Genomic DNA, 12,745 nt, shown 5'->3' with positions numbered 1-12,745 from the left:
AAGTCTTCCGAAAGAAGACAAGGAGAGAAACAATATAAAACACATGGAACAAAAAGAAAACAAACAGTAACTAGTAAAATGGTGGACTTAAACCCAAATATATCAACGTTTACATACATGTAAACAGACTAAGTCACCCCCGCTGAAACGCAAAGATTGTCCAGTGCTAACGAACCACCTCCATCAGCATATTATTTACAAGACATATTCCTTAAATATGACATCGAAAATTTTGAAGTAAAAAGACAGAAAATGATAAACCAGGCCAACACTAAACCGGAATTCTTAAATACTTAAGTTAAGGGCTCACAGTTGGCTTTTGCATATGGCCCAACCACAGACAGTAAGGTGTTCTCTAAGATCAGAATCTCAGCACAAGGCCACCCAGAAAAGTGTGTACAAGTTAAAGAAGTTATTGACTTGTATTTAAAGTATGTCCACCATTATATTTTATTAAATCTTTTAAAAGAAAATGAAGAGGTAAATAAGCTGGAGGCAGAATTAATAGCAGAGGATATTGAGGGTCTAGATTTATGTTCTTCAGCTGATGCTAGCCAAGGAGAAATCAGATGAAATTGTGGTTGTATAGCAATTTTTGAGGTGAGTTATCATGGATAAGATATATTATATAAAAACCAGAGCGTAAATAATTTTTCATGGAAAAAAATGGACTTCTTTAGCCGAAGTAAAATGTTTTCTAAAAAAAATGAGTATTTAAAAATTATTAAAATTACATGAATTATTAGAATACTGTATATCCTTACTTATAAAATAATTAATGTTTAAATTATCTTCATATTTTTTCCCTTAAGGGTAAGTTATTATGGTTCAGATCACCTCAGTCATTGTCCTCAGGGAAGAAAGTTACCCTAATTGCCTCATTACAGATTATAGTTGTACTTGAACCCTATTACTAGGAAGTGACGAGCAGTAAACCTGTTCAGTTAAAAACTTCCAGGGCCAGCTGACTTGCGCAGCTGCACACAAATCTTTCGGATTCAGAAAGGAAAAGATATAGAGAGAAATGAAGCGTGGTAACACTGTAGAGAAATCCACTTTGTCCACTTTCATCCTTTCTGAAAACTGGTCTTGGACAAATCTAAAAAGAAAGATATAGAAATTTAGTTTAGAACACTAGTCCCTAAAATTGACTAAAAATCTAGTATAAATATTAGCCATTGTTCTTTCTCTAATGTTCTACCTGTAAAAAACACTTAAATCCCAAATAACATAAGTCTAGATTTTTAAAAATGCTGTATTTACTTTCAGTGATCCATTCGAAAGAATATCTAAAATCTAAAATATCTAAAATCCATGGGAAAAAAATCCGAAATCTAGTTCTTTAAGCTATAGCTCTTGGTTTTTTTTTTTTTCCTTTTTGCTTTACCCCAAATTCAATAAATCAGCAAGTCCTATCTGCTCTACCTACAAAATATAGCCCCAAATCCTGCCCCCACCCTCATCTCCACTGCTCTGGCCCACAGCACCTCCATCTCTGCTCTACTATTGCAAAAGCCTCCTGATGGTCTCCCTGCTTCCACTTTAGTTTTCCTGGAGCCCATTCTCCTTAGAGCAGCCCTAGTGGTTTTTTAAAAATGCAAATTAGGTAATGTCACTCAAGCAGGTAAAAACTTACAATGGCTTCCCAATGCAATTAGAATAAACACCTCTTGCTAAATCATACTTAGCGATGAAATATTAAATGCCTTCTTGCTAACATCAGGAATAAAATAAGAATGTCCACTCTCATTACTTCAGTTGAATGTGTACTGGACATCCTAGCCAGTTCAATAAGACAAGAAAAATATAAAAGGCATATGTGTTAGGAAAGAAGCAGTAAAACTGTCTCAATTTGTGTACCATGTGTGTAGAATCTATAAAATAATTACAAACAACTATGGAATCTACAAAACAACTAAATTGTTAAATTTATTAGTATAAAATTATTGATGATTTTCTTTTATTCACTTTTTAATGTTTGTAACAGCTATAGCAAGACCCCTTTTTCATTTGAGTTTTCTCTTTTTCATTGTTACTCGTGCTAGTAGTATATCAATTTTATTACTATTTTCCAAAAACCAGCTTTTGTTTACTGAGATTTTTTCTATTGTTTGTCCATTTTCTATTTTATCGATTTCCACTATTATTTTTTCCCTTCTACTGACTTTGTGTGTAGTTTGCTATTTTTTTCCAGTTTCTTAAAGTGAAAATTTAGATAATTTTAAATCCTCTTTCTTCTATATTATAAGCATTTAAATGACATACTTCCCTCCATGTGTTCCACATACTTGGATATGTTGCATTTTCATTATCATTCAATCTGAAATATTTTCTCATTTCTCTCATGACTTCCTCTTTGACTATAGGTTGTTTATAAGTAAGTTAATTTTCAAATATTTGGGGATTTTTAAGATATTTTAATTATTCTCAAATTTACTGGATTGTTGTTAAAGAATATACTTAAGATTTCAACAATTTTGAAATATATTGAGTCTGATTTTGTGGACCATTAAATGATGTATCTTGGTGAATGTTACTTTGTTCCTAAAATGAACATTTATTTGTAAGTTGTTGGTTTTCTGTAAATACTAGGTCAAAGAAGTTGAGAAAATTCCTCAGTTCTATATTTTTTTGTTTAGCTGTTCTATTAATTAATTCTGTCAGTGTTGCTTCATTTTTGAAACTACGATTTGGTACATGCATGTTTATAATTGTTGTGACTTCTTGATAAATTGATCCTTTTCTCATTATAAAATGTCCCTCTCCATTTCTCTGGTAATATTCCTTTGTCTTGAAGTCCATTCTAGCTGATATTGATTGCCACCCTACTTTTTATATGCTTACTATTTGCATGTGATATTTTTTCCTGTCTTTTTACTTTTAGCCAATCAGTGTCTCTATATTGAAAGTGTATTCCTCAGCTCCTGTTGTCAGGATACAGTAAGATCTTGTTTTTGTTTTTTAGCTCCTTTGACAACCATTCCCTTATTTGAGGGGTTAGTCCCCTTATATTTAATATAATTATTGATATGGTTGAATCCAAGTCTTACTTTTATTTGTTGTTTGGTTATCCCATCTGTTTCATGAAAATTCACTTCTCCTCTCCTGCTTTGCTTTGAATTAATAAGTTGTTTTGTATTTCATTTTCATTCCTTTGTTGGCTTTTCAGAATACCTCTTGCATTGCTTTTTAAATTGCTGCTAGGAAGTACAATATGCATCTTGAATTTTTCATAGTCTATTTAGACTTGATATTCACGTAAAATTAGACAGTGCAACAGTATAGTTTTCACTACCCTTTGTGATTTTGTTTCATATATACTGTGTCTACTTAAGTTATAATCCCCACAATATATTGTTTTTGCTTTAAAGTCATATGTCTTTAAAGCGACTTAAACTTTTTATATTTTCCCACACATGTACCATTTCCTGTGCTCTTCATTCCTGCTTATAAACCCAAGTTTCCATCTGGTATTAATTTCCTTAGCCTGAAAGACTTCCTTTAGCATTTCTGTACTGCAGGTCTTCTGACGACAACTTTCATCAGTTTCCTTTTATCTGTAAATGTCTTTATTTCACCTTAATATCAGTGGTACTATTATGACCCCATTAATTAATTAAAATAATTATCATCTTGTAGTCAGTCTGGTTTCCACTATTTCCTTCTCTTCTCCTCTCCTTTTCCGTCACCTTCCTCCACTTTTCTATTATTTCAAAGTAAGTTCAAGACAGCATGTCATTTCATCTATAAATATTTCAGTGTGTGTGACTAAATAAGAATATTAAAAGGCATGTACTCTAATACCATCATCATATCTAAATGAATTAAACAATAATTTCTTAATGCGACATGTATAAAGAAAACTTTTTTATATGATGTCCATTAAGAAAACTTCTTACATCGCATTTCAAGCCACCTAAGCACAGATGGCTCTTGAATCACTACAAAATCCAGGTCCTACCAAAGCGATTATCTTGGGGGCTCGAGAGGCCTTAGACCAAAGAGACAATTCATAGCCCATGAAAGGTACACTGCTGCCCACACAAAAAGATACTTAACACCTGATTGTCCTCTTTAGATATGAGCAATAAACATCTGCTACAGTCCCACGCCACCAAATAGGGTGGTCATAGTTGAATGAGAATCACTAGAACAAACATGTTTGGAAGCAGTCCAGGTATCAGTAAATCAAATTCTTCCCTGGAAACTCTAGTCTCTTCCAAACTTAATGGAATTATAGATTTTGTGACCAATCTCACAGCTAATTGGAAACTTTGGCACCAAGAACCTATCAGAACTCATATACCTTAGGCCATTGAGACTACAGAACTTGTCACTGCTAAGAGGCTACCGCTGACCTGTTCCTAGGTCCTAATGAACACAGAAAGACTCACTGAATGAAAAGTCATGACTCTGAATAGGTTTCATCTTGCAATGGGTCTTCTCTGACCTAAATTTCCAATAGAGTGGGTCAAGCCTCAGAAGGTTCCACTGTGAAATGAAAATGACACCTCCAATTAGTGACAAAAAGGACCTCAGTTACCTTCACAAACAGGTTGCTGAACATCCATTAGATGCAGAGTCAGTTTTGGCCATGAATTTACTCAACCTGCTGACTTAACTGGAGCCTCATTTACAAGTCTTAGGAGAAGGAAAAGTTCTAGCTTGCAACAGAACACCAACTAACATATGTAGAAGGAATTAAGAAATTAGAAAATCACTAGGCATAGTATTAATTGCTTCAGATAAGAATCATCAATGGACGCTAAATGGGTGAAAGTTTGATAAGAAACAGAATATTTGCAGATTCAAATATTTTTTAAATTAGTTTAAAACTAATCACTCAAATACTTTTTGGTTGGTTATTAATAAGTGCAAACTATTTAATAATTAGCTAGCTTAACCCAGTGGTAAAGTCAATATCATAAGCAATGTGACAAATTGACATGGTAGGTCCCCCATATGATTCACTGAGAAGAACACAGTACTGCTTGTGTGTTATGCCTGCCAAGAATGTAAAACCTGAATGTAATCTTGAGGAAATATCAGTCAACCACAAATTGAATGTCATTCAACAAAGTAGCAGATTGTACTCTTCAAAAGTGTCAAGTGAGAAAAGACAAGAAAAAACTGAGTGATTGCTCCACATTGAAGGTGGATATAGACACATGAAAACTATAAAAGTGACCCTGGACTGGATTCTGGACTGAGAAGGAAAAGACAATTATAAAGGACATTGTTGGAACAATCAGTAATAATGAACGGAGTCTATGGGTTAGATGGTGGTGCTGTATCAACGCTGATCTCCTGATATTGGAGAATGTACTTTGATTTTTCAACATAGTGTCCTTGTATTTTAGGACATACTGAAATGTCCTTGTTTTTTAGGACATACTGAAATACTCATGTTTATAACTTACTCTTAAATGATTCAGAATAATAAGCAAAAATGGTAAAATGTTAACAACCGAGGAAATCAGGTGAAAACGATAAAGGAATTATTTGTACTATTTCTGCAACTTTTTTTGTAAGAAAAATTATTGCAAAATTAAGTTGTTGTGTGTGTGTTTTTTTTTTAAAGGAGAGGTTATCAGCTTCAGTCCCAAGGTTTAATGATTGTTTATTATGTTATCCAGTTCTAGTCCCCAGGCTTTATTTTAAGTCATTGCTCCTTCTTGATCCCTGTCCATGCAGCCTTGTCACAATCCAAGACAAAACAGAGTGGCTTCAAATGAACCTGTTGGCATGCCAGTCTGGAGAAAATAAGTGTGTGTGTGTGTGCGCGTGCGTGCGTGTGTGTGCGTGCGTGTGTGTGTGTGTGCGCGCGCGCACGCGATGTAAGCGAGAGGGTAACGAATGAAGTAGTGCGTGTACTGGCAGTACATCGTATCCTCAGACACAAGTGTCACTTGGGGACCTTCTCAGTATTGATAGAGATTAACATTCAAACTGAACGAGACTGTGATAACATCAAGGACAGTTAATCCCAATGGATCACTGACCTAACTCACTGTCTAAGGTAGGCAATCATTTCATTAACCCTTGACAGACACTTTGCTCTCATTTAGAGTTATAAGCAGATTAATAAAATAAGATGCAAAACAGAAATGTCTTCAGCCTCCTTGTCGAAGACAGGTCTTAGTCTCTTTGGAATTTTCGTCCCCATCTCCATTCCCATCCCACAGCATCTACTGTTCTATCCCAGTGGAACAAAAAACGTGAATTGAGTCTGAATTCCTTTTTAAATATTTGTTCCTACTCTGTGCGCTTCCAAGGACACATTTAAGTGTAATGAATCTTAAGCAAGAAGGAAAGAAAATGCTTCAGTCATATATAAAAAAAAAAATCAGTTCATGAGGAGCAGAACTAGGGTGGTTTGCGGTAATGATTGTGGCTCATTGCATTTTAGTTGAGGTTGCAAAGTAAGAAGTCTGTGAAGAGAAATAACATGTAAGGAGACAATGAACAAAATGTACTTTGCTCATTCATTGTGACAAGGATAGCTTTATTTAAATAATTCATGATAATGCTTTGCAGTGTGCTACTGAATGTACAATGTGTACTTTGCAAAAATAACAAGACTTAGTAATATGGAACTTGAATCTAATTCTCTGCTCTTAAATTTCGGATAAGAAGTGGAAAGAAGCTGCCAAAATTGTGAGAAAATGACTGGGAGGACAGCTTGGAGAGGCGGCCTGGAGAGGGACCAGTGGCTTTGGCAGAGGTCCCTGTTTTTCTAGTGGCCTCGATAGCATATCTTAGTCTTGTCTGGTGGCTTTGCAAATACTCTATGGCATGGTAAGGGTCTGTGTTAGGTAGGTTTCCACATGGGTGCCAATGTCACACAGAATAACGACGGGGATTGGGGTATAAAGGAAACGGGGTTTCTAATCCAGTGGAGGAGGCAGATATTACATGGCGAGGGAGTCTACCTGCTAAAGTCTTAAGCAAATAAGGCAGTCAAGCTGGGGGTAGGTAACACCATAAGGAGGGGCGACCAAAGAGTTTTGTTAAAAGGTTTAAAATAATTTATATTTTCTTATTCATAGTTTAATGGATGTACATATACACAAAATGAGAAGATCAAATCTGGGTGGTGGAATTATGAGTGGTTGGTTTTTTCCTTTTTCTTGTTTATCCTTATTTTCCAATGCTTCTACAAAAGCCCGTTATTATTAAACAGACAAAAAGGGCCCAAGGCTTTCATACGTGTCCCCTACAGGTAGAACACACAGTGTCCAAGTCTTTGCTTGTCTCACTTCTACTCTACCTTCAAACTCCAGCATAAACGTCAGATCTTAGAAAAGGCTTCCCTGATGTCCTGGACGAGGTGAGGTGCCCGTTACTTTTTCTTTGGCACTTAGAACAGTTGTAGCTATTTATTTGATATCTATTGAGCTGACTAGTCCTGTCTTAAATTGTAAAAAATAAAGAATAATGGGTGCACACAGACTGGTTATTGTTATGTAATTGTAGAATGACTTTCCCAGTTATTATTACATAACTGTGGCCAGTGAAGCAACACAGTGCTGGGGAAGGAGCAAGAAATTTTATCTAGGACCAGCATAGTAGGTACAAGTCATGTGGCTAATAAAAAGCTATTCTTGCAACAGAATAGGTAACCATATAAGGTGATGATAGTGGACTTTTAGGGTGATATTTCTGGGGTACTGCCAGAACCCCCCACCTTCCTATGAGGCTGACCATTCCTGCTACCCAAATGCTTCCTTGTGGGAGGCCACTGTCACTCACTGAGCACTCCCTACTGAATGTCACCCATATCCTTTGCTGAAAACTGTATCCTTTATACTTGATGCACATAATAGTGTAACCTAAGCACTATTTTTGTGTTTCTATCCTTGCTGATCCTCAAACTCCGTCCTTTTTGGACTCACTCACCATTTAAAGTCTGTCTCCTCACTGGGCTATAAACCGCATAAAAGAAAGCATGGTGGCTATCTTATTTGCTGCTCTGTCCCGGCACCTAATATGGTGCTTGTACCTTGGCAGGGGTTAAATAAATGTGCATAAATTAGAATAAAGAATGAAAAATAATCATAAAAGTTAAACAAGGAAAGAGAAAATCACTGCTGGTATTAATTTCCTGTTGTCACAATAACAAATTACCACCAACTTAGTGGCTTAAAGCAATACGAATTTATTCTCTCAAAGTTTTGGAGGTCAGAAGTCTGAAGTCAGTTGCGCTGGGCTGTGGTCAAGGTGTTGCCAGGGCTGGTTCCATCTGGAGGCTCTGAGGGGAGCCTTTTCAGGGTCTGGCAGCTGCCTGCACTCCTTGGCTCATGGCCCCTTCCTCCATCTTCAAAGCCAGCAGCATAGGATCTTCAGATCTCCCCCGCTGCTTCATCATCATCATCATCATCTTCTCTTCTGACTCTCACATCTTTTGCATCCCTTGTAAGGACCACTGTGATTATGTTGAGTCCCCAAAATGCAAAAAAATCTCCCCATCTCATAATCCTTAACCACATCTGCATAGTCCCTTCGTCATATAAAGTAACATTCAGAGGTTCCAGGGGTTGGGGCCTGGACATATACAAAGGCCATTTTTTAGTCTACCACACTAATCTAACTTCTGAGACATGGAAAAACACCCCAAAGTATTTACGATGGTGCTAAGTTGTACTGCCAACTATCCAATGAGGGGCGAAGAATTCCCCTTTTTATATTTTACTACAATTTTTAGTCTACTACAATATGAACTTCAGAGAGCAGGAACTATTTACACTCTGTTTAATGTTGACTCTCATGCACCTAGAACTGTAGGCACTCAATAAATACTTGTAGAATGACAAATGAATAGACTTTAGCTTTTGCCACTAATCATTTACTTCCCCTTCTTTAGTTAAAAATAATCTCAATTTCTATTTGGTGGTCCATGTGGTTCTATGGAAGCTGACTCCATCCCTGGATCCACAAAGCACATGGTCAAGGCTAAGTCAATTCCTGTGAGTCAATCCTCTGCCACAGCAATTAGTCAGATGTGAACATGGACCTAAACTAGTCTAATCAGAGTGAAGCCCAAACAAAGAAAGTCTTTTTTCTTCTGGGCACAATGGGGCAAATGTAATAATGAAGCCACGATCGCCAAAGGCAGAACAGAGGGACAGAAAGAAACAAGGTATTGGTTTTATTACTGAACCTTTCTTTCACTTAAAGTTCAACTGCAGCCAAACCTGCCTCTGGATTTTGCAGTTATATGAGAGTAAAATATTTCTATATTATGTATGTCCAGTTTAAGGTTACTGACAATGAAACACATTCTAAAACCATTCAGTAGTTTCACAAGTGAAAGATGAAAAAGGCACCTGTAGAACCTGAACCAATAATTGTGTTTTATTGCATTGAGAATGGAAGTGATGAGACACTTGTGTGGTCTGCTTTTTGCCTCCAAGGAGACTCAAGTAGAATTAAGAGGTGGAAGAAGCCTTGGGCCTTCAGTTGACCCAGGCTTTGTACCTTACACTTGGCTGTGTACCACATCAGCCTGGGAACTTGGTAAAAACAGCCAGATCCCAGGCATGTAGAGCCAAAATATCTATGGAGTGAAACCTGCAGTCTGTTTTTACGCACTCCAAGTGATTCTGATGGGCCTACCCCTTCTCTATATTGGTGAATTTGGCTTCCCACTGGTGGAAGAGGCAGACTAGCAGATTCTGATGCTGATTCCAAAGTCAAGTACAAAGGGTTGAATGCATATATGGCAGCCTTAAGAGTATGTAGAACTCCTTTTAAAGCTCTGAATTAAATACTTAGACTCTACACGAGAGTCTGAAGGACTCTCTCCTATGTGTAAAGGACATTAGTTTGATTGCTTAATGCTTTTTTGTCTTTCCAAATCTAGCTGGTTCTCAGTTAGATTCTGGAGAGCAATATGACCAGAGAAGTGACAAGTAGGTAAATGGACTATTATGAACAATTTTTTAAAACCTATTTATCTTCCTTTCATTTTTCTTAAACAATAAGGAAAACTATGGCCGCTCCAGGACCAGTGAATTCATAGATTCAATGATGTATGTCATTGAGGGTCAAAGACTTTCCATATTTTCACTTTGCCTACTCAACAGCTTGCTTTGGTCTTCAGGCTTATCCTCGGAGGTAGTTCCCAAAGAACTAGGTACTGTGAGCATAGACCCTCACACTGCAGAGACCACAGGCTAGGAGGTCGGAAGAGGGCCTGCCCCTTCTTCATGTCCCTATTTAAGTCCTTTTGTGAGTGAAGAAAATGCTCCCAGAAGCTCTCTAGTAGCCACTCTCCTACATCTCCTTGGGCAGAATTAATATCCTCACACCCTTTCCTAAACCAGAAACCACCAAAGGGGATGGCATTATTATGGTCTGTCCAACCCTGAGTCACCCTTGGTGAGCCAGGGTGACCACCAGCCAACCAGAAAGCACATAATACTGGGGATAAACAAGCCTTCTGTCAGGAAGAAGAGAAAATGAGGAATGGCGTGAGCGGGCTGGTAAGCAACAGTGTCCAGCCCACTAAACAGGCATTGAAGAAAGAAGAGGAAAGATCAGTCCAGCCACCTAAGTATTTGATCAACTTGACCTTTGTAGATGCCGGCCCCTTTCCTTCAGAACTTATCTCAGTTCTTGCTCTTCTTTACATTTAAGATAATACCTGGGAGTATTTTTTTTTCACTTTTAAGGTTATTTTAACTTATTTTTATAGTAAGTCCTAATATATATAGACTTAATTTTTTTCAATTAAAGTATAGTTGGTGTAAAACATTGTATTAGTTTGAGGTGTACGACAGAGTGATTCAACATTTATATACCCTACGATGTGGTCAGCATGACAAGTCTACTAATCATCTATCACCATGTAAAGTTATTACAATATCATTGACTATATTCCCTGTGTTGTATACTGCATTTCCTGGCTGACTTACTTTATAACTAGAAGTTTGTACCTCTTCTTCTCCTTCATCTTTTTCACCCATCCCTCTACCCCCTCCTCTGGTAATCATAAATTTGTTCTCTGTATCTGTTTCTGTTTTGTTAGTTTATTTTAGATTTTACATATAAGTGAAATCATATGGTATTTGTCTTTCTCTTTCTGACCTATTTCACTTCACATAATACCCTTTATCTCCATCCATGTTGTTGCAAATGGCAAGATTCATTCTTCTACATTGGTAATATTTCATTAAATATATATACCTCATCACTTTTATCCATGCATCTATTGACAGGCACCTAGATTGTTGCCACATCTTGGCTTTTTAAAATAATGCTGTAATGATATAGGGGTGCATATGTCTTTTCAAATCAGTGTTTTTGTTTTCTTCAGATAAATATCCAGAAGTGGAATTGCTGGGTTGTAGGGGCATTTTTATTTTTTTTCATTTATTTATTTTTTTTAGAATAAAAGTGGTTTTATTATCTGGCAATGCAATCTTACTCGTTTTTTACCTTTATGTTTAAATTTTTCTTAGTCATTGTTGTCCATTTTCTTTTCCAGATTAGCTTTAAAATCAGTTTCTCGAGGTCCATAATAAAATCCCATTATGGGATTAGTACTGAGATTGAACTGAACTTGAAGATTAATTTGGAGGGAATTAGCATCTTTAAACATGGCAAACCAATCTGTTTATCCAGGGTTTTTTTTTTCCTAACTGTTCTTTAAATTTATAATTTCTTTATTAACGATCTTATACTTATCTTTTTAGTTTTATGTAACACTTATAGGGAAGCAAAGCTGAGAGACGGTGGGGGGGGCAGGGGCGGGGACAGGGGCAGGGGGTGGGGGAGGGAGGGAATAAGCGCGTGAGAGAGCGATCCCTGTTATTACGGTTTGAATCCAAGGATTTAGCCCCAGCCTGAAGCTAGACAAATATGAACAAATTCCCATTTCTTCCTAAATTGATCTGAATTCCATTTCTGTTACTTGCACTGGAAAGCTATCTGACCATGAAATCAAAAGGATACACAGAGTAGGAGGAAAGATGGCAAAGCTTCACCAAATGCCCATTGTGTACCACGGGCACTCTGCTTCTGCTTCTAAGACTTGCTAGGACACTTGGGTCTCATGGGCAGCCACTTCTGCTCTTATTCTGCTGTAACCTTCTTGGACACCTCCTGAAGACATTCTCAAATACAGAACACTGACAAAGAGCCCCTTAAAACCTTGTCTCCATTCTCCCATGAATTATCTGTGAATTTGACTCTTCCTACGCAGAAGGTAAAAGGACACTGAGCATGCCCGGAAGGTACTATCATGTACCTTATAAATGGCTGGTAGCGTTATCTGGGCTGCTGCGTTTAAGAAGTTGTGCAGTGAACTCCAAGGGGTGCCATTCACACAGATGAAACCAGTGGAGTTGTGTGACATGGCACACAACGTTACTGTGTATGATTCCTTTTGGATTGCTTTACAGACGTCTTGAATTAATTAGATAATGAAAAGTCTTGAATGAAGCAAAGTATTAGTAATCTCCTCTATTCAAAAGCTGGTAGTATCTTGAAAGGTTCTTTCCTCCTGAGAACTATCAAATGAAAAATTTCTTTCTGGTTGTCTTTTTGTTATTGTTGTAATTAAAAGTGTTTTGGACACCTTCCTTGACTCAATAAGCATTTATTAAGTGGCTACTATGTACCTGGTATTGCTGTAAGTGCTAAGGACAGAGGGAGTCACCAGAAAAAAGTTCTTGCCCTGTTGAGGCTCCATTCTAGTGGAGTAGAGAGACCGCAAGTAAACAAACAAAAAAGTACTGTATAT

General features: G+C 37.1%; 1 protein-coding gene across 6 annotated transcripts in view; it reads right to left on the bottom strand.

The window, feature by feature from the left end:
* The window catches only part of ECT2L (epithelial cell transforming 2 like), a 68,349-nt gene that overhangs the window by 38,833 nt on the left and 16,771 nt on the right, over positions 1-12,745 (bottom strand). For all 6 annotated transcript variants that reach the window (XM_036222123.1, XM_036222124.1, XM_036222141.1 and 3 more), the window contains one exon: positions 937-1,099. In XM_036222123.1, coding sequence (XP_036078016.1) covers positions 937-1,099 — 163 coding nt within the window. The remainder of the gene's footprint in view (positions 1-936; positions 1,100-12,745) is intronic.

The sequence above is a fragment of the Rousettus aegyptiacus genome, unplaced genomic scaffold (genome assembly GCF_014176215.1).
Source record: "Rousettus aegyptiacus isolate mRouAeg1 unplaced genomic scaffold, mRouAeg1.p scaffold_m13_p_1, whole genome shotgun sequence".
NCBI classification, from domain to species: domain Eukaryota; kingdom Metazoa; phylum Chordata; class Mammalia; order Chiroptera; family Pteropodidae; genus Rousettus; species Rousettus aegyptiacus.
The sequence above is the reverse complement of the archived record's forward strand: the minus strand, read 5'-3'. Positions and strand labels throughout refer to the sequence as shown.